Source organism: Callorhinchus milii, unplaced genomic scaffold (genome assembly GCF_018977255.1).
Source record: "Callorhinchus milii isolate IMCB2004 unplaced genomic scaffold, IMCB_Cmil_1.0 Scaffold5, whole genome shotgun sequence".
Lineage (NCBI taxonomy): Eukaryota > Metazoa > Chordata > Chondrichthyes > Chimaeriformes > Callorhinchidae > Callorhinchus > Callorhinchus milii.
The window spans coordinates 21,256,492-21,273,441 of record NW_024704746.1 but is presented as its reverse complement, the minus strand read 5'-3'; the positions used below and the strand labels follow the sequence as shown (position 1 = coordinate 21,273,441).

Below are 16,950 nucleotides of genomic sequence, written 5' to 3'. Positions count from 1 at the left end.
AAAAAAATAAAAATAAAACCCCACATGTGTAACAACGTCTTTAGGAAATAAAAATGATCCTGCAAGTTTCGGGAACGACTTACTTGTAAAGATGACAGTCTGGGAAGTGTCGACCAGATCTGTGTACTGTTGCTTCACCCCCCTGGGATTAAGGACACGGGTGGTCAGGTATCTCTGAGACAGCCAGGTGTGGAAAACCCGATCGATCAGAGCCATGAACATCAGCAGCACTTTCTGGCAGGCGGACATGGTTGTGAGGAGTCGAGCCTTGTATTTCTTGGTGGCAAAGCTCAGGACACAGCGGACGCCTTGTGCCTCCCCTGAGAGCAGTTTCCCTGTGGTGCCCTTGCGCTTCGTGTCTTCCATTTCCTCCTCTGTGACCTTCAGTCTTTCGTAGGAAATATCGATCGGCTTCCGACCCCCGTGAGACGAATCTTGGAGTTCCTCGGATGAGCGGAGGTCGATGATCAATCGGATCCCCAAGAGCTCCTTCAAAACTCTGACCTCCTCCTCGCTGGCATGGTCCGGGCTGGCTGAGCGGTAGATGTTGGCAAAGCCCGAACACAGTTGCCTGAGGTTTGGGATATTTTGAGGTTGAATTGCCATGATCCTATCTTCCTCGGGTTCTCGAGTCATTTCTGTGATATATATATTTCTCTCTCTCTCTCTCCAGAGATGAGTTTTGCTCTGGTTGTTAACGACGCTCAAGTGTCAAGTGTCCAGACCTTGGGGGAAACCAAATGGAACAATCACATTAACCCTTCCGAAGGCTGTCGAGGGGTTTAAAGGACAGGGTGGCGGCTTAGTCTGAAAGTTGCTGTTTCTTTGTCTTTGTCTTCTTTTCAAAAAAAGAATCAGTGACAGATCCGATTCCGGGTCTCTTGACTCTATTCCACGTTCTACTATTGTAAAGGAAGCTTAAGCCCAGCAAATTATTGGAGGCTTTTCCATTGGTCTCAGCAAAGTCACAAGAGGCCGTTTGTTTTTTTCCGCCGGTGGTAAACACATGTAAATCTTACGCTGAACCAGTTGACAGGCTCTCACGGGGGTGGGAGGTGCGGAGTCCAACCGTTGTCCAAACCTTCTGCCAAACAAACCCATCAGTTGCCAGTAACCAAGTGGATGTTCCCTCCACCTCCCCGAAGTTTGGAGCCGCTTATACGCTGTGTCTAACTTCTACCTCTGTCAAATGGAGTCCTGTAGCTCAGTGGTTAGAGCACTCGCTTTGCAAGTGAGAGACCTGAGTTCAATTCCAGGCAGAGGGCCAAACCTTGGGCAAGTTTCCTTACTCCACACAGAGCCTAATAATAATCCCTTCAAAACCAAAAACAATAATAAATTGGTCATTTTCAATCTACGACTGTTTGTGGGACATTGCTGTGTGCAATTGGCTGCCGTGTTCGCCCACAAATATACAGTCAATTCACTTTACAGTGTGTTCTGTGAAGCGCTTTGGGACGTCCTCCCGACGTGAAAAGCGTTATATCAAATGCGAGGATTATTATTATTATTAAATGCAATGGTTATTCTTATTCTTTCTTAAATAAATCCGCGGTTCCCACGCTCCCTCAGCAGAAATACTTGCTGTCATCCTTGGCAATGTATAGTTTCTCTCTCTCACTCTCTCTCTCTCTCTCTCCTCTCTTCTCGCTCTCAGCTCATTTGGGATTCCAGCAGCGACTATTGCTCTGTATTTAAACACATTACATTCAGTTCAGATATCTATATATATATATATATTTACATGTATAAAAGCTCCGATTGCTTCCAGTCAGACAATCTAAACTCTAAAAGATGAGGACAGAGGTTTATTTTAGTGACAATAACCCCCTATTACCAGAAAAGAGAGGGAGAGAGGGAATCGTTTAAAGAGAGAGAGAGAGGGAGAAAGAGAGAGAAACACAGAGAGAGAGATGGACAGAGAGAGAGATAGAGAGAGAGAGAGAGAGAGAGAGAGAAGTCCTTACCTGAAGACTGCAGAGGTTCTCAGTGGACAGACTGTCACTGGGGCTTTGGGTGGTATCGAGTTTAGCGATTTGGTTCTTTCTGTCCTGAGGGGCGGTCCGTCCGCTCCACACACACAGAGGCGGGAGGGCAGAGAGAGAGTGAGTGAGAGGGGCACAGGGGGTGAGGGGGGCACAGGGGGGGTGGGCCTGGCCCTGGGCACAGGGGGTGGGGGGTGGCACAGGGGGTGGGGGGCACAGGGGGTGGGGGGGCACAGGGGGTGGGGGGGCACAGGGGGTGGGGGGGCACAGGGGGTGGGGGGGCACAGGGGGTGGGGGTGGCACAGGGGGTGGGGGGCACAGGGGGTGGGGGGGCACAGGGGGTGGGGGGGGCACAGGGGGTGGGGGGGCACAGGGGGTGGGGGTGGCACAGGGGGTGGGGGGGCACAGGGGGTGGGGGGTGGCACAGGGGGTGGGGGGCACAGGGGGTGGGGGTGGCACAGGGGGTGGGGGGCACAGGGGGTGGGGGGCACAGGGGGTGGGGGGGCACAGGGGGTGGGGGGGGCCTGGCCCTGGGCACAGGGGGTGTGGGGGCACAGGGGGTGGGGGGCACAGGGGGTGGGGGGGCACAGGGGGGGGGGCCTGGCCCTGGGCACGGGGTGGGGGGGCACAGGGGGTGGGGGGGGCACAGGGGGGGCCTGGGCACAGGGGGTGGGGGGGGCACAGGGGTGGGGGGGGCCTGGCCCTGGGCACAGGGGAGAGGCAGAGGAGAGAGAAGAGACGGGGCGTTGGGGGCACAAAACTGCACCAGGAACTACCTGGTCCCCCCTCGAGCTCTGACCCTGATGCACAACGCGCATTAGTGCTGTGGGGGAGGGTGTGGGGGGCGTTCGGTTCATTCATTCCCTGCGGATCCTGACTTTGGGGCAGGAGGGGGAGGGGAGCGGTCAGTCAGGCCCAGGCCCAGGCCCAGGCCCAGGCCCAGGCCCAGGCCCAGGCCCAGGCCCAGGCGGGTGGACGAGCAGAGCTGCAGTGCCAGTCTGGCTCTCGGTTACTGGCCTCAGTTCCTCGCGTCTCAGTCGGAAAGCTGTGCAGGTTTTCATTGTGAGGTCCCAGTGATCCCCAACCTTCATGGAAGCCGACAGATATTTTTTTCTCTCTCTTAGCGAATTTTCCTTAATTTACGGCCAGGTGGTGGGTATCCGCATCACCCACAGGCTATACATTCAATTCACTTTGCACAAGGCCTCCCGTGAAGCCCTTTGAAACGTCTCGAAGACGCCATAAGGTGCTATATCAAATGCAAGGATTATTATTATTATTATCGCGGCTCAGTAGCTGCTGAAACTTTGGCCGGAGCCGAACCGCTTGACCCTGAACAGTATTCAGAGATGTGCTGAAAGCACAAAATGTTTTGTTCCTTACGCTGATTTGTCCCACTTTTATACACAAGATATACATAACAGAAATGACTAATCGACCAAATAAACATTGAGAGTGTATGTGGAATGCTTTCTGCCTGGTGGCCAAGTATTTCGCATCTGGATTTGAAAACGTTTGTTACTTCAGGGTGAGCTTTGACTTAAACTGTCTTTTACTTTCCAGAGAAATCTGTGTGTTGGACTCGGAATAAAGATGTTTTTCGATTGTCACTCACGACAGTTATTAAATTGCCTGTTTAGTGGCTACAGGAATGTAAATAGGTTCCATTATCACCGCGGCAAGTCCAAGCACCTGCTGCTGTCTCGCCTGTTTCAGCCCATGAACCTCCGTGAGGACAGAGTGGTTGGAGTTGGCCGATCGAACGAGCTCACCTGCAAGAGCCAGCAGCTGATGATTCAGGCAGGCCTCATCCACCCAGCCAATCCCGGCTGCTTTTATTACTTACCGTACACGGTTCGAGCCTTGGAAAAACTGATCCGGGTGATCGATGAAGAAATGGAATCAATCGGGAGCCAGAAGGTGAACATGCCCAGCCTGAGTACTGCAGAACTGTGGAAGATCAGCGAGCGTTGGCAGGTCATGGGGAAAGAGCTGTTCAGACTAAAGGACAGGCATGGCATGGATTACTGTTTGAGCCCTACCCATGAAGAAGCTGTGACACACCTCATAGCCTCATACGGTAGCCTGTCATACAAACAGCTGCCAGTCATGCTCTACCAGATAACAAGGAAGTTCCGTGATGAGCCGAAGCCAAGGTTTGGTTTGCTCCGTGGGCGTGAGTTCTACATGAAGGACATGTATACGTTCGATGTCTCGGAGGAAGCTGCAAAGGAGACCTACAATATTGTCTGTGAATCCTACAGCCGTATATTTGATCGGTTGGGATTGCGATTTGTAAAGGTGGAAGCAGACACTGGCAGCATTGGTGGGAAGATGTCGCATGAATTTCAGATACCAGCAAACATTGGGGAGGACAGAATTTTAGTGTGTTTGGCCTGCCGTTTCGCTGCCAATGTGGAGAAGATGGAAAGCGGTGGAACAGACTGCCCACAGTGTAAAGGAAAGCTGACAGAGACCAAAGGTATTGAAGTCGGACACACATTTTACCTGGGGACAAAGTACTCGCACGTTTTCAAAGCCTCCTATCACAACGCTGAGAACAAGCCCGTCACGGCAGAAATGGGCTGCTTCGGCCTTGGGGTCACACGCATCTTGGCAGCGTCTGTGGAGATTTTGTCGACTGAGGATGACATCCGCTGGCCCAGTCTCTTGGCACCTTATCAGGTCTGTATCGTTCCTCCTAAGAGAGGCAGCAAGGAGGACGTGACGGAGGGACTCTCAGAGAGTCTGTACGACACGCTGGTTGATGCTGCCCCTCAACTTCGAGGAGAGGTCATTTTGGATGACCGAAGTCACCTGACAGTCGGCAAGAGGTTGAAAGACGCCAAGAGGCTCGGTTACCCTTACGTCATCATTGCTGGGAAGAGAATTTTGGAAGATCCACCTGTCTTTGAAGTCTGCTGCCAGAATGTCGGAGATACTTTGTTTCTCACACAAGAAGGAGTTGTGGACATTTTGAGAGACGTGCAGACTGTATAGTGTGTGTGATTGTTCCCGGTTTACTTTGCCTCCCGAAGGTGTCCTATTGCTGTGTTTTGCCCACAAAATGTACAGTCAACTCACTTTACAGTGTATCCTGGAAGCGTTTTGAGACGTCTCGAAGACGTGATAACGTGCTATATATAAAATGCAAGGATTATTATCATTGGAGGGAGGGAGCTGTAAACATGGCAAGCTGTAGACATGCATCAAGGAACACTACCCAGTAAGTCATTTTTATTATTTTTCTATTGGGAAGAAAGCCATAATTAATATATTCTGTCCAAGATTATGGTAATTCAATTGGGATGGAAATTGAAGTTGCGTGATTACAGAGAGCAAGATCAGTAACACAGTGCTCAGAATGTACCGCATTCACATGGCTGTACACCGGAGGTGGTTTGTACAAAGCTTGTGTGAAAAGCATGTATTGATACAATGAGCATACGGCATTTACAGGAGTCATTGTAATAGTTATATTTCCACTGTCAGGTGTCAGCTTGGCACAGCGGTAGTATTCTTGCCACTGAGTCAGAAGGTTTGAGTTCAAGCCCCAAGTTGGGACTTGGAGTCACATGGACTAAGATGACACTCCAATGCAATGTTCGAGGTGTCATCCTTCAGATGAGATGTTAAACCGAGTTCCTGCCTGTCTGTTCAGATGGACCATAAAGATTACATGGCAGTGTTCAAAAAGGCCAACAATCTCCCAAATAAAATTAGTCACTCACTTCATGGCTGTTTGTGGAACATTGCTGTGCGCAAACTGATTGTCGCGTTTCACCCACAAATACACACTCCGTCTATTTTATAGTATTTTCTGTGAAGCGCTTTGGGACATCTCGACGACGTGTTATATCAAATGCAAGGAATATTATTATTATCATCATCACTGGTTTGTTGCTGAAGCCTTGACAGATGCTAATTTCCAGCCGTGTGACGGTGTGTTATATTGGCCGGGTTATTGTACCTGCCTACTTTCAATTTGACATTCACAAAATATTTTTCGATCTGAATGGATTATCTCAGAGTGCCTGAATTCAGAAAATCTGTCCTCTGAATAAAACATGGGAGCGTTTTCCAGAAGCTTTGGATGTAATTATTGCGTGGAAGCATTTAGATCGGTGTTACAAGATGCAACAAGCTGTTCAGTACAAACAATTGCACGGACCTGTGGCGGCCAAACTATGGCACATGGGCAGGTTATTCTGAGAAGTGCTTTTAAGATGTCTCAATGACATGTTAAGGCGCTCTGTCAAATGCAATACATATTATGATTATTATATAATCTCAAGTCAAATAATGAAGGTATGAAGCATTGGTAACTGCCACAGCATTTATTCAGCTGAACCGTGAGTCGCAATAACATAAAACAACAACAAAATTAAATTTTTATAGCGCCTTTCACATCGGGGGGACGTCCCAAGGTGCTGCCAAAGGCAAAATAATAACGAGTGGCAATAAAATTAAATCTAAAATTGGAAATATACAGCTGTGTGCACCAGCACAGTGTGTGTGTGTGTGTGTGTGAGAGCCATGTAGTGAGTGTGCGTGTGTGAGTGTGAGCCTGAACAGTGTGTGTGTAGTGTGAGTGTGTACAGTGTGAGAGCCTGTACAGTGTGAGTGTGTAGTGTGTGTGAGTGTGTACAGTGAGTGTGTGTGTGAGAACCTGAACAGTGTGTGTGTAGTGTGAGTGTGTACAATGTGTGAAAACCTATAGTGTGAGTGTGTACAGTGTGAGTGTGTACAGTGAGTGTAGTGAGTGTGTACAGTGTGTGTGTGTGTACAGTGTGTGTGTGTAGTGTGAGTACAGTGTGTGAGTGTACAGTGAGTGTAGTGTGAGTGTGTACAGTGTGTGTGAGTGTGTAGTGTGAGTGTGTAGTGTGTGAGTGTACAGTGTGTGTAGTGTGAGTGTGTACCGTGAGTGTAGTGTGAGTGTGTACAGTGTGTGTGTGTAGTGTGAGTGTGTAGTGTGTGAGTGTACAGTGTGTGTGAGTGTGTAGTGTGAGTGTGTACAGTGAGTGAGTGTGTACAGTGAGTGAGTGTGTACAGTGAGTGTAGTGTGAGTGTGTACAGTGAGTGTAGTGTGAGTGTACAGTGTGTGTAGTGTGAGTGTGTACAGTGTGTACAGTGAGTGTAGTGTGAGTGTGAAACAGGAACAGGTTTCCGAGCCGCGGGGACATGTTAGAGGGGGGAACAGCCGGAAGCGCAACCCCCCGCCCGCCCCCCGCCACAGCCGGAGCCGGAAACGGTCACTGCGGCGCCCGGAGCTACTGTCGGGGCACGAGGCACTATGGCCTCTCACACCCCCGGGGGGCAGGAGGGGGAGCAGGGGGAGGGGGAGCAGGGGGAGGGGGAGCAGGGGGAGGGGGAGCAGGGGGAGGGGGGGCAGGGGGAGGAGGGGGGGCAGGAGCAGGGGGAGGGGGGCAGGGGCAGGAGGGGGAGCAGGAGGAGGGGGAGGGGATGGACGCCTTCATGGACCAGTTCAAACATCAGAGATACAGAGCGGGTTTCAACGAGGACAACTGGGAGGAGGTGATCCTGGGACACCTGGGGGTGGGCGTGTGGGGGTGTGTGTGTGTGGGGGGTGTGGTGGGCGGTGTGGGGGGGTGTGTGTGGGGGGTGGGGTGGCGGTGTGGGGGGGGGTGTGGGTGGGCGGTGGGCGGTGTGGGGGGGGTGTGGGGGGGTGTGTGTGGGGGGGGCGGTGTGGGGTGGGCGGTGTGGGGGCGGTGTGGGGTGGGGGTGTGTGTGTGGGGGGTGTGGGGTGTGTGGGGGGGGTGTGTGGGTGGGCGGTGTGGGGGGGTGTGTGGGGTGTGTGTGTGGGGGGGTGTGTGGGGTGGGGTGGGTGGGCGGTGTGGGGGGGGTGTGGGGTGGGCGGTGTGGGGGGTGGGGGGGGGGTGTGTGGGGGGTGGGGGGGGTGTGTGGTGTGGGGGGTGGGGTGGGCGGTGTGGGGGGGGTGTGCGGTGTGGGGGGGGTGTGTGTGGGGGGGGTGTGTGGGGTGGGCGGTGTGGGGGGGAATCGGGAATACTTTCCTCTCTGAATGGTGATTATTGTGATGCCATTTCGTGCTTTGCCACTGGAAGGGGTCGGGGTTCGGAAACTTGAGAGACAGTATGTTCCGGGTGTCCGGGAGGCTGAGCCGGACAGCGAAGGCTTCTGGCTCTCCGGCCTCACCGCTGCCGGGCCGGGTACCAGCCCGAAAATAACAAGAATAATAAATAATAATAACGATAATAACCCTTGCTTTTCAAACACCGCCGTATTGTAACCGCCGAGACGTCTCCCAAAGCGCTCCCGCGGAATACACTGTAATGTGAATTGACTGCGCATTTCGTGAGCGAAACGCGGCAGTTAATTGCGCACGAGCGGCGACATCCCCACAAACACGTGCTGGATTGGAGTGATCAATTTGTTGTTGTCGGTTTTGCAGAAGCGTGACCAGTAAGGAGCTGAGATGGGGAGGGATTGCAATTTATTTATACCGTTGGCCTTTGTCATTTATTTTTGTTTCCTGTCCAGGAGTTTGACAATATTCCCATGTTCATGAAGAAGGCACCAGAGGAAATCGATCCAGTGAAGACTCCGGAACTTGCTTGTATCCAGACCATTCTGTACGATGAAGACCAATCACCAGAAGGTACAGGAGTAATTAGCAATTATTATTTTTAGAACGTCTTGCAAATTGCATGTTTTCCTTCACTGCCTCCTCAAGATAAGGTTGAAGAAATGAAACCATGTAGCGCTAATATTTCAAGCGCTCTGGGAAGCTACTCTGCCCATGCGAAGGATGCTATATAAATACAAGTTGTTGATACCATGATTATCATTGTATTTAGTGCTATCATCTACCCAGTTGTTGGTTAATGTTATGGTTAGTCATATAAACCGCACAAATTTGTTGGGGAGATTTTATATTTATTCTCACAATGATGCAAAGAGTTTACTGGAGCAGGTGAATTCGAAAACTAATTATCTGTCAATAAAATAATATATGGTGTAAATATAATTATTAGCCAAGGCTGTCAGTTTGCTTTTCGGAGGGTTGAGCAGACTCCCATCAATACATTTACACTTGTCTGCTCTAGATTCAGATCTTGATAACTGCTGTGCGCAGTTGGCTGCCGCGTTTCGCCCACAAAATATACAGTCAATTCACTTTACAGTATATTCTGTGAAGCGCTTTCAGATGTCTCGAAGACGTGATTAGGCTCTGTATCAAATAATAATAATAATCCTTGCATTTGATATAGCGCTTTTCACGTCTTCTAGACATCTCAAAGCACTTCACAGAATATACTGTAACGTGAATTGACCTCTTGGACTGGGGAATGTAAGTAGTGAGCACTTAGTAAGTTTTTTTTGTTGAAGAAAATCAGTCACTGTGAGGAATGAAATGGCCCAAAAAGCATTGACGTTGTACTACAGATCAACATTTTTTTATCTTAATCTCAAAACTATCTCTATTTTCCAGATCTTGCAAAAACATACAAAGATGAAGGGAATCATTACTTCGGGGAAAAGAATTATAAGAAAGCCATCATCTCGTACACAGAAGGGCTTAAGAAGAAATGCAGTGATCCCAATCTTAACACCGTACTCTACACAAACCGAGCCGCTGCACATTTTCACTTAGGTACGGACATCATTGCTATAATGATTCTGATGGCTGGATGGTATATTAGGTTAGGCTGTTACCTTTCGAACTTGGCCATTCTCTACTGAGTGTAAGAGTTCTACTCAAAGATTTTCTAATCAATACATCCACAGCATAAAAATGATTGTAACATTTTAAAATTAATGAAACTAAATTGGCTGTTTTACTCAGCTGTCACAGGATGGCTGATGTGGGAAATGGTAAGGTCACAGTGATGCAGTATATTCGTCATCTGAAGCTGCAGTTAATACACAACGTTCATTGAAAAAACAAATCCCTTTCAAAGTTTCTTTTCCACTTTTCTCTGAGAAAGCTTTCTCCCTTTCTGTGACCTTTGCAGTTGAGGGTAGATACGGTGTAAGTTGCAAACATGCTTAAACCTAGTAAATCATGATGAATTGTATTGGGGCCCAAACAACTGATGTTGGTGTGTGGCTGGGTGGGGAGGGGGGAGGGTTTCTCAGGCATCCCCGTTCCACGATGGAGCACAAAATTTCTAATAGTAGTTTGTGGTTGAAATTCACAGGATCAGGTCCAAGAACCTGCGTTCTTGTATCCTTTATTACCAGGATCTGCAGAAAATATTTGTGCAAAATGCATGGAGTGAAATGGTTTCTGCCGCAAGAGAGTGCTTTTCCAGTGATTAGATGTCACTGTGAGCTGTCATGGCCGATACCTGTTACTGCAGCATGGGGTGAACTCTTGTCAAATGCGTGTGAGAATTTCACTTACTTCCCCAAAGATTGACCCAGTCAGCTACATTAAGCCAAGCAACCCATCCTTACCCCAAAATATGTCAGGCAAAAGTCAATACATCGATCATTGTAAACATTGCACATTTTGTGTGGGGCCAGTTTCCTCCAGTAACTGGTTGGATTGTCAATAAATTGATATATACAAATTGGTATTAGAAAATTAATGTGGGAGCAGCATTGAGCAGGGAGAATTCCGAGTACAAGTGATTTGTTTGGTGGCTGTCAAGGTATCAGTGTATGCGGCTATCTGCCACTGGACCTCCTGATGTGAAAGGCGCTATACAGATGTCATTTGTTGTTGCTGAACTGTCTGTGGTGCTGACTGTTTGGGTAAAAACCTAAAGTGATGAACAGGAAGGTGATGTTCTCTGACCCTGCCGTTTAATATTTTGTGTCCAGGTAACAATCGATCTGCATTAAATGATGCGATAGAGGCTAGGAAGCTGAAGCCGGACCATCTGAAAGCGATAATCAGAGGTAAGAATACTGAAGCATTTTATTTTCTCTTATATCGTAAGGTTCTTTGCAGGCGTGAAGACAAGTAAAGATTTTCCAAGCTTTTCCCAATGGAGTTTATGTTGGTATCTTTGGCCTGTGCAGCACAGATTAGGTCGACCTGGCTGCGAGATTATCTTTGACTTTCATACACAACTGACTGAAAGAGAATTGAGATGTATAAAGTTCAAGAGAGAGCTATTGCAGCAGTGAGCATCGAACAGGCTCGGTGCTTCTCCCAATATTTATTCCAGGCACATTTTAAGTTGTTAACAAGGGTGGTAGCTGAATGGAGGTGGAGGGTTGAATAGGTTTTTGACTCTGCTTGTTTCTAAAAGAACTCCACTTCAAAGTTCCTTGTTCAGTCCCCTAGATTCCTCCTGCCAGGTATTTGTGCTAACAGAAAATAAGTAAGTAGCAATACATCTAAGAGCTGCTACTTAACCTTTGAGTTCCTGCATCATTTAAGAGTACTAACCATCCAAAATAGGAGATAATTTGCAATCCTCCTACAATTTAAAAGCTGCGTGATATTGTGTAACAGAAGTTTTGCTACAAATGCTTGAATAACAAGAGGGTAGAAAGAGACACTAGTCTGTTCTTTCTGATTTCTGACAGGTGTCCTGTGCCATACTGAGCTGAAAGATTACAGTAAGGCCATAATGTGGTGCAACGAGGGGCTCCAGGTTAATCCAAAGGAGAAACAATTGGTGGACCTGAGATCGAGGGCTGACAAACAGAAGGTACATAGAACAGTTAATGACCATTGTATTATTTTGTCATTGCAAAGATTGGCAGGTGATATTACTGTGTTAGGCTTTATTTAATATATTGCTTTGAAGCATTGCTCACTCTTGGGTATCCAATGAATACATTGAGGGTATAATCATTCTGCTGGGGCTAAAAGGCACAGTCTGAAGATACCATCTAATCACTTCTAACTGCCTTGTGTTTTTATATTTAGCGTGTGGAAGAGAGGAATGCAAGGAAGGCAAAGTTGAAGGAAAAGAAGGAACATTTGCAGAAAGAAGCTCTACTGAAAGCCATTGAGGTAAGAACCATACAAGGAACAGGTATAATCTTCCTGAGCTGAGTGAGATATGCATTCCAAGGTCATGAACGGGGAAGGTGCTTTTGCATACATGGTATTTGGAAAATTCCCATGAGTCTTAATTGAAATGATCAAGATTAGCTTTGACAAGGGATGCCTTCAAGGGAACCTGGAGACAGCTTCAGTGGTATAAAAGGCACGTTCAGGGCATTCAGTCAGCTAGATATCTTTACATAGACGGTTACAAAAATATTTGGATTGGATTACCCCAACCAAGGTTAGTTTGAAACCAGGATACTGGACTGATTTAGGGACTAGCTTGATGCTATTATAATAATAATAATCCTTGAATTTATATAGCATCTTATCATGTTGGAGAGACATCCCAAAACACTTGCTGTAAAGTGCTGTGACTGTTATTTTCGGGAATACATTAGGGTTGGTCGGGGAAAATGAGATCAAATGGGCCAAAGGGCCTTCCTCATGTGAACACCATGTGATATTGGGGCCCTGGATTTCTGAACTGTTGGCGCAGAGAGAATGGAGAGGAGAGGTAGTTGAATAAACTGAGCTAGAGAGCAAAAAACAATAGGGCAATGCTGAAATTATTTTATAAACCTTTAAAGTATTAGTTTTATTGTGCCTCTAGGGCCCCCCTCCCACCATCCCTCTCCCCCCCCCATTTAGAACGGATTATTGTCTTGTACTTCCCCGCTGAGTAATACTAAATCACTGTCTAGACATGATAATACTCTTTGTATATTTTCTGTGCTGCCTTTGCTGTAGTGTATTTTATTGCTTCTCCTAGGAAAGGAAGATCAAACTGTTTCGATCTCAGGAATGTTTCAGTCGACATTCAGATGAGGAGGAGGAGGAAAGAGTGTCAAAAAACTTGATGGATTTGTCGTTTGATGGTACAGATGCTGAGAGTGCTACCGGTGCCAGGGTGTACCTGGATGAAAATGGCAACTTGCAGTGGCCTGTCCTGTTCCTCTACCCTGAGTACGGGCAAACCGACTTCATCTCAGCATTTAACGAAGACACACGGTAAAGATTAATCTGCTGAGAGGTACCGATGATACGTGCCTAATTTGTACTGATTCATCTTAAAAGGCCAGTTACTCACCGATGATTCTTTTTATTTTGGATGATTTAGTTATTTAAAGGGATTTGACTTTTTCAAATTGTTCCTAAGTGAGTTAACTTTGGGCATAGTAATGTCTCCCAGTCCCTATTTGTGGAGGAAATGTGTTCAGTCACTCTTTAGCAGACAATTTCAGATTAACTCTTGAAGGAGGTATCAGCACACGTACTGGTGTTGTTCTCAGTCTTTATTTATTCCTGTATTTTCTGCTTTGAAACTGACTCAGAACTGCTTGGAAGTAGAAATTTAGCTGAGAATATTTTCGATTTGTGTTTGTTTCTTTTCTTCAGGTTTATTGATCACTTATCAGTGATGTTTGATAAAGACTTGCCCCCCTGGGACGTGGAGAAAAAATATCAGGCAGATCGTTTAGAGGTACGACTTGGATTATTTTATAAGTGCTGCGTCGGAGAAGGAGACAATTTTTGGGCGGAATGCTGGGTCTATTTAGGGCTAAGCTATTTTTCAATATAATTACAAGTATATTGAAAAATATAATTTTTAAAATTCTTTAATTTTTTTTAATATATCAATTTAATATCAATTGGCTGCTCCATTTCTCCCACAAAGTATACAGTCAATTCACTTTACAGTATATTCTGTGAAGCGCTTTGAACATCTCAAAGACGTGATAAAGCGCTATATCAAATGCAAGGATTATTAGTAGTAGTAGTAAGTGTAATCCTTAAACCACAACCAATCTCTAATTTTCTTTAATTATTGGGTTATGACAGAAAACCTTTTTTCGTTATTGCCCTGTGGATCTGTCAGGCAGCTGATGTGCCTACGCACTGCGCCTAAGTTCACTGACCAAGGTCAGGCTGACATACTGATTTCAATACAACCGTTAATGTCTTGTATTCCAATTCTGTTTAGTTCAGTTTTGTTTTGACTGCAATTGAAGCTGTCTATAGCCTAAGAAACAACACTGATTCAGTCTGAGCTTGAAATTCCTCTCTGTATCTGTGCAGGAATCCCTGAGTACAGGATGTGCTTGGAGATTTTCAGATTGGTCAGTGTGGATCGTGGCAGGTAGTCTTTAAAACAGGCTTTAGAACTCTAATAACCGCATACCTGTGGGAATCAGATACCTGATGAAAATCTCAGTTCTTTAACTGATTTACTTTACTTGCACCTCATCCCAGAATCTGGAAAGCTATTGAAGCTAATCCATTATATTGCTTTATTACTGACTCTGAATTCAACTAGGGTTAGGTTGCACATTGCAAATAATCATGACTTTACTCAAGGTAAGTTATTAATACACTTGTCACATCCGAACGTATGTCAGTAGTCGGAATTACAGCTATTACTGCATTTTGTTCAATCAGAAAGTACAATACTGATTTCTAACTTGACCAAAAACTTTTTTTTAAAGACAACTAATTTAATATTGTTTACATTGCTTTCAAATTACTGCTGTTTATTTGAGACTTATTGGCAGGCCTACATCTTGTTGGTTGATTTGCACCTTCCCAATACAAGAAGGTGTCTAAACCACCTGTGTAACTTTGGTAAAGGGTTGGGGGATTTTAAACTCCATTGGGAGATTCTGCTCTGCAAATAAGAGTAATAAGAATAATTCTTGTATTTGATATAGAGTCTCATTACGTCTTCGAGACATCTCAAAGCGCTTCAGGGCTATGGTTCAGGCTTCTGCCAGTCACCTTAACTAAAGAATCACAATCTAGCCTAACTAGAAGATAAATGAATGATCTAGTTTTGCAGTGTAAACACTGGACATCGGTATGATTAGTCTCTTGTGTATCCTTACAGTATGAAGAGCTGACGTTGCAAAACTGACAGTTTTCTAAAAGCACGAGCAAACAGCTCAGAGCGCAGAGAAAACATGCTGAGAGAATGCTGACTGAGCAAAATGATTTTCATCAGAAATAGAAAACTACTTGCGACAGACATTATGTCAGGAATAAATTTGTAAAAACAGAAGTGAAAATGCACCATAAGGTCGGTGGCTCCTATATTTCCCCCTCCCTCCCCCCTCAGAAAAAAGTACATATTTTACAGGCCTCCCAGCCACAGACTGGTGATGACGGCAGTCTGTGATTCAGCCATCCTTGCGTGGCTGACTGCTCTAAAGGGTCAGTTTGAACATTGTTTTCATTATTCCATCTCATTTATTTAGGATATTTTGGGAAATTATTTAAAAATACAAGAAAATTATGCATTTGACTGCATTGTTCAGCTGTTGGGTGAAATCCTGAGATGTGCTCCACTGGCACTATTAACCCCCGTACCCACATTTTTACTTGGATTTCAAGAGTAATATTTTTTCTGAGTTTTATGCATTTAACACCTACTATTATAGTAGTTATTATGACATGAAAAGCAATAAACAAATGTAATTTGTTGTTAAGCACCCACGAGATGTGATATTTATGCATACAGAGGACATGTGTGAAACGTTGTTTAATTGGGTGGGTCTGATTGTTGGATGTGTGATGTGTAACACACAGTGATGCCCAAAGTAAAGCAGTATGATAATGTCTAATGCCAAGTGTTGCATTCTGTTTGTGCCACAATTGTATTCCGTTGCCCTACGGGTTAATTTGTGTTCGTCTATTTTGGAGAGACTACAATGTGTGGGAGTAGCGATGAGAGCCTGGGAAAGAACAAGATAAAGTAGGAGATGATATTGAAAGTAACAATGTGATAATTTTTCTCCTCCTGCAGGGCCTATAATCCGTCATTGCTACTTTGTTTTGTCCGAGTGAAGAAATTGCGGAGATAGTGGAAATGTCTGCAAATAATATCTTGAGTGGGTGGGTTGAGGTTTAAAATAGAATTTAAAAAGGTAGATAATCTTTACATAGCATCATCAATCATTCCCCAAATGTTCTTTTCTGTGTGTCCGTAGCTGTATTTTGAAGATGAAGAAAGAGAGGATCTGTTTCGAGTGAACCCTGACTGTACCCTGCGGCAGGTACTGAGCCACCCCAGGTGAGCAGAACAAAATTTCTTATTAGCCTTTATGTTTCTCATTCTTTGGAACTCCATCCCACATTCCCTTCGCCTCGCTCCCTCGCTTGCCTCCTTCAACAACAACAAGATTACATTTGTATAGCGCCTTTCATGTCGGGAGGATGTCCCAAGGCGCTGGACAGTGTACAGCATTTCAGACCCGAGCTGGGGTCAGGGGTGGGGAGAAGGGAGGGGAAGGGCAAGGCACATCTCAAGACCTTCCTCTTCAACCCTGCCTTCGGCCACCCTCCTACCTCTATCCTCCCTGTCCACCACCCTTCCTTATCCCAACACCCCTCTCGGGTCTTGACTGTCCAGCGCCTTGGGACGTCCTCCTGACGTGAAAGGCGCAATACAAATGTAATTGTGTATTGTATTTTGTATTGTTATCCCCAGTTTCTACTCTCTGCCTTGGTTAATTGTAGGAGGGTCATACACTTGTGCAAAATGATCAGTGTGCCGTGCTCGAGTTTGGATTATCTTTCGAATGACTTGTTTAATTAAGGGTATAAATATGAATGTTTCCTTTTTATAAAGGAGATCATTGCTTGGTATTGATGCTGTGTTTACCCACGTCTAGGTATTTTGTGAAGGCTGGCTCTCCTAAGTTCATTATTCTGGTCAGGGGCTCATCATATTCCTTGGAATTTTTGTCTGGGAAGAAACTTCAACAAGCAAGTTGAGCTGTTTCAAAATCATCCATAGATGTGGCCATCAACTGGAACGAGCTTTCTTCGACCATCAAGCAAGCAGAGGAAGAGGACATTTTGCCACGTGCTAATGAATGTATGAGAAGATGGAAACGTCGTAGAAGGGGAGGGGAAAAAAGACGATGTCAAAGGTGAAACACTTCAATAAAGAAAAAAACCTGATGTGTTTAACTGCAA

The 16,950-nt window shown here is 46.0% G+C and overlaps 4 protein-coding genes across 6 annotated transcripts in view; 3 read left to right on the top strand and 1 right to left on the bottom strand.

The window, feature by feature from the left end:
• LOC103182731 overlaps positions 1 to 1,224 on the bottom strand; it is a 4,371-nt gene extending 3,147 nt beyond the window's left edge. Inside the window, exon 1 of the mRNA XM_007899829.1 lies at positions 84 to 1,224. Coding sequence (XP_007898020.1) covers positions 84 to 636 — 553 coding nt within the window. The 5' untranslated portion in view covers positions 637 to 1,224. The remainder of the gene's footprint in view (positions 1 to 83) is intronic.
• Positions 1 to 4,468, top strand: part of ttc22 (tetratricopeptide repeat domain 22) — a 16,735-nt gene extending 12,267 nt beyond the window's left edge. Inside the window, exon 8 of the mRNA XM_042334979.1 lies at positions 4,438 to 4,468. Coding sequence (XP_042190913.1) covers positions 4,438 to 4,455 — 18 coding nt within the window. The 3' untranslated portion in view covers positions 4,456 to 4,468. The remainder of the gene's footprint in view (positions 1 to 4,437) is intronic.
• Positions 2,051 to 5,717, top strand: pars2 (prolyl-tRNA synthetase 2, mitochondrial). The gene is made up of 2 exons (XM_042334980.1): positions 2,051 to 2,105; positions 3,549 to 5,717. Exon 2 carries the CDS (start codon positions 3,579 to 3,581, stop codon positions 4,983 to 4,985), a length of 1,407 nt encoding a protein of 468 aa, XP_042190914.1. The 5' UTR covers positions 2,051 to 2,105; positions 3,549 to 3,578; the 3' UTR covers positions 4,986 to 5,717.
• ttc4 (tetratricopeptide repeat domain 4) lies at positions 5,148 to 16,950 on the top strand. Of its 3 annotated transcripts, none has more exons than XM_042334982.1 (10): positions 5,148 to 5,211; positions 8,505 to 8,622; positions 9,457 to 9,618; positions 10,794 to 10,871; positions 11,508 to 11,632; positions 11,854 to 11,940; positions 12,749 to 12,987; positions 13,375 to 13,459; positions 15,960 to 16,042; positions 16,644 to 16,950. In XM_042334982.1, exons 2-10 carry the CDS (start codon positions 8,523 to 8,525, stop codon positions 16,744 to 16,746), a joined length of 1,062 nt encoding a protein of 353 aa, XP_042190916.1. In that variant the 5' UTR covers positions 5,148 to 5,211; positions 8,505 to 8,522; the 3' UTR covers positions 16,747 to 16,950. The 3 variants fall into 3 exon arrangements, 2 of the variants coding, with proteins under 2 accessions (XP_042190916.1, XP_042190915.1); XR_006085131.1 differs by lacking the exons at positions 5,148 to 5,211; positions 16,644 to 16,950 and adding exons at positions 7,406 to 7,520; positions 14,861 to 15,049 and having other exon boundaries at positions 15,960 to 16,022; XM_042334981.1 differs by lacking the exon at positions 5,148 to 5,211 and adding an exon at positions 7,406 to 7,520.

Coding starts and splice junctions, on each gene's coding strand:
- ttc4 (XM_042334981.1), top strand. CDS start 7,449: ATGGACGCCTTCATGGACCAGTTCAAACATCAGAGATACAGAGCGGGT. Junction 11,633..11,853: donor CGAGGGCTGACAAACAGAAG/GTACATAGAACA, acceptor TTTTATATTTAG/CGTGTGGAAGAGAGGAATGC. Junction 13,460..15,959: donor ATCAGGCAGATCGTTTAGAG/GTACGACTTGGA, acceptor GTGTGTCCGTAG/CTGTATTTTGAAGATGAAGA.
- pars2 (XM_042334980.1), top strand. CDS start 3,579: ATGTTTTTCGATTGTCACTCACGACAGTTATTAAATTGCCTGTTTAGT.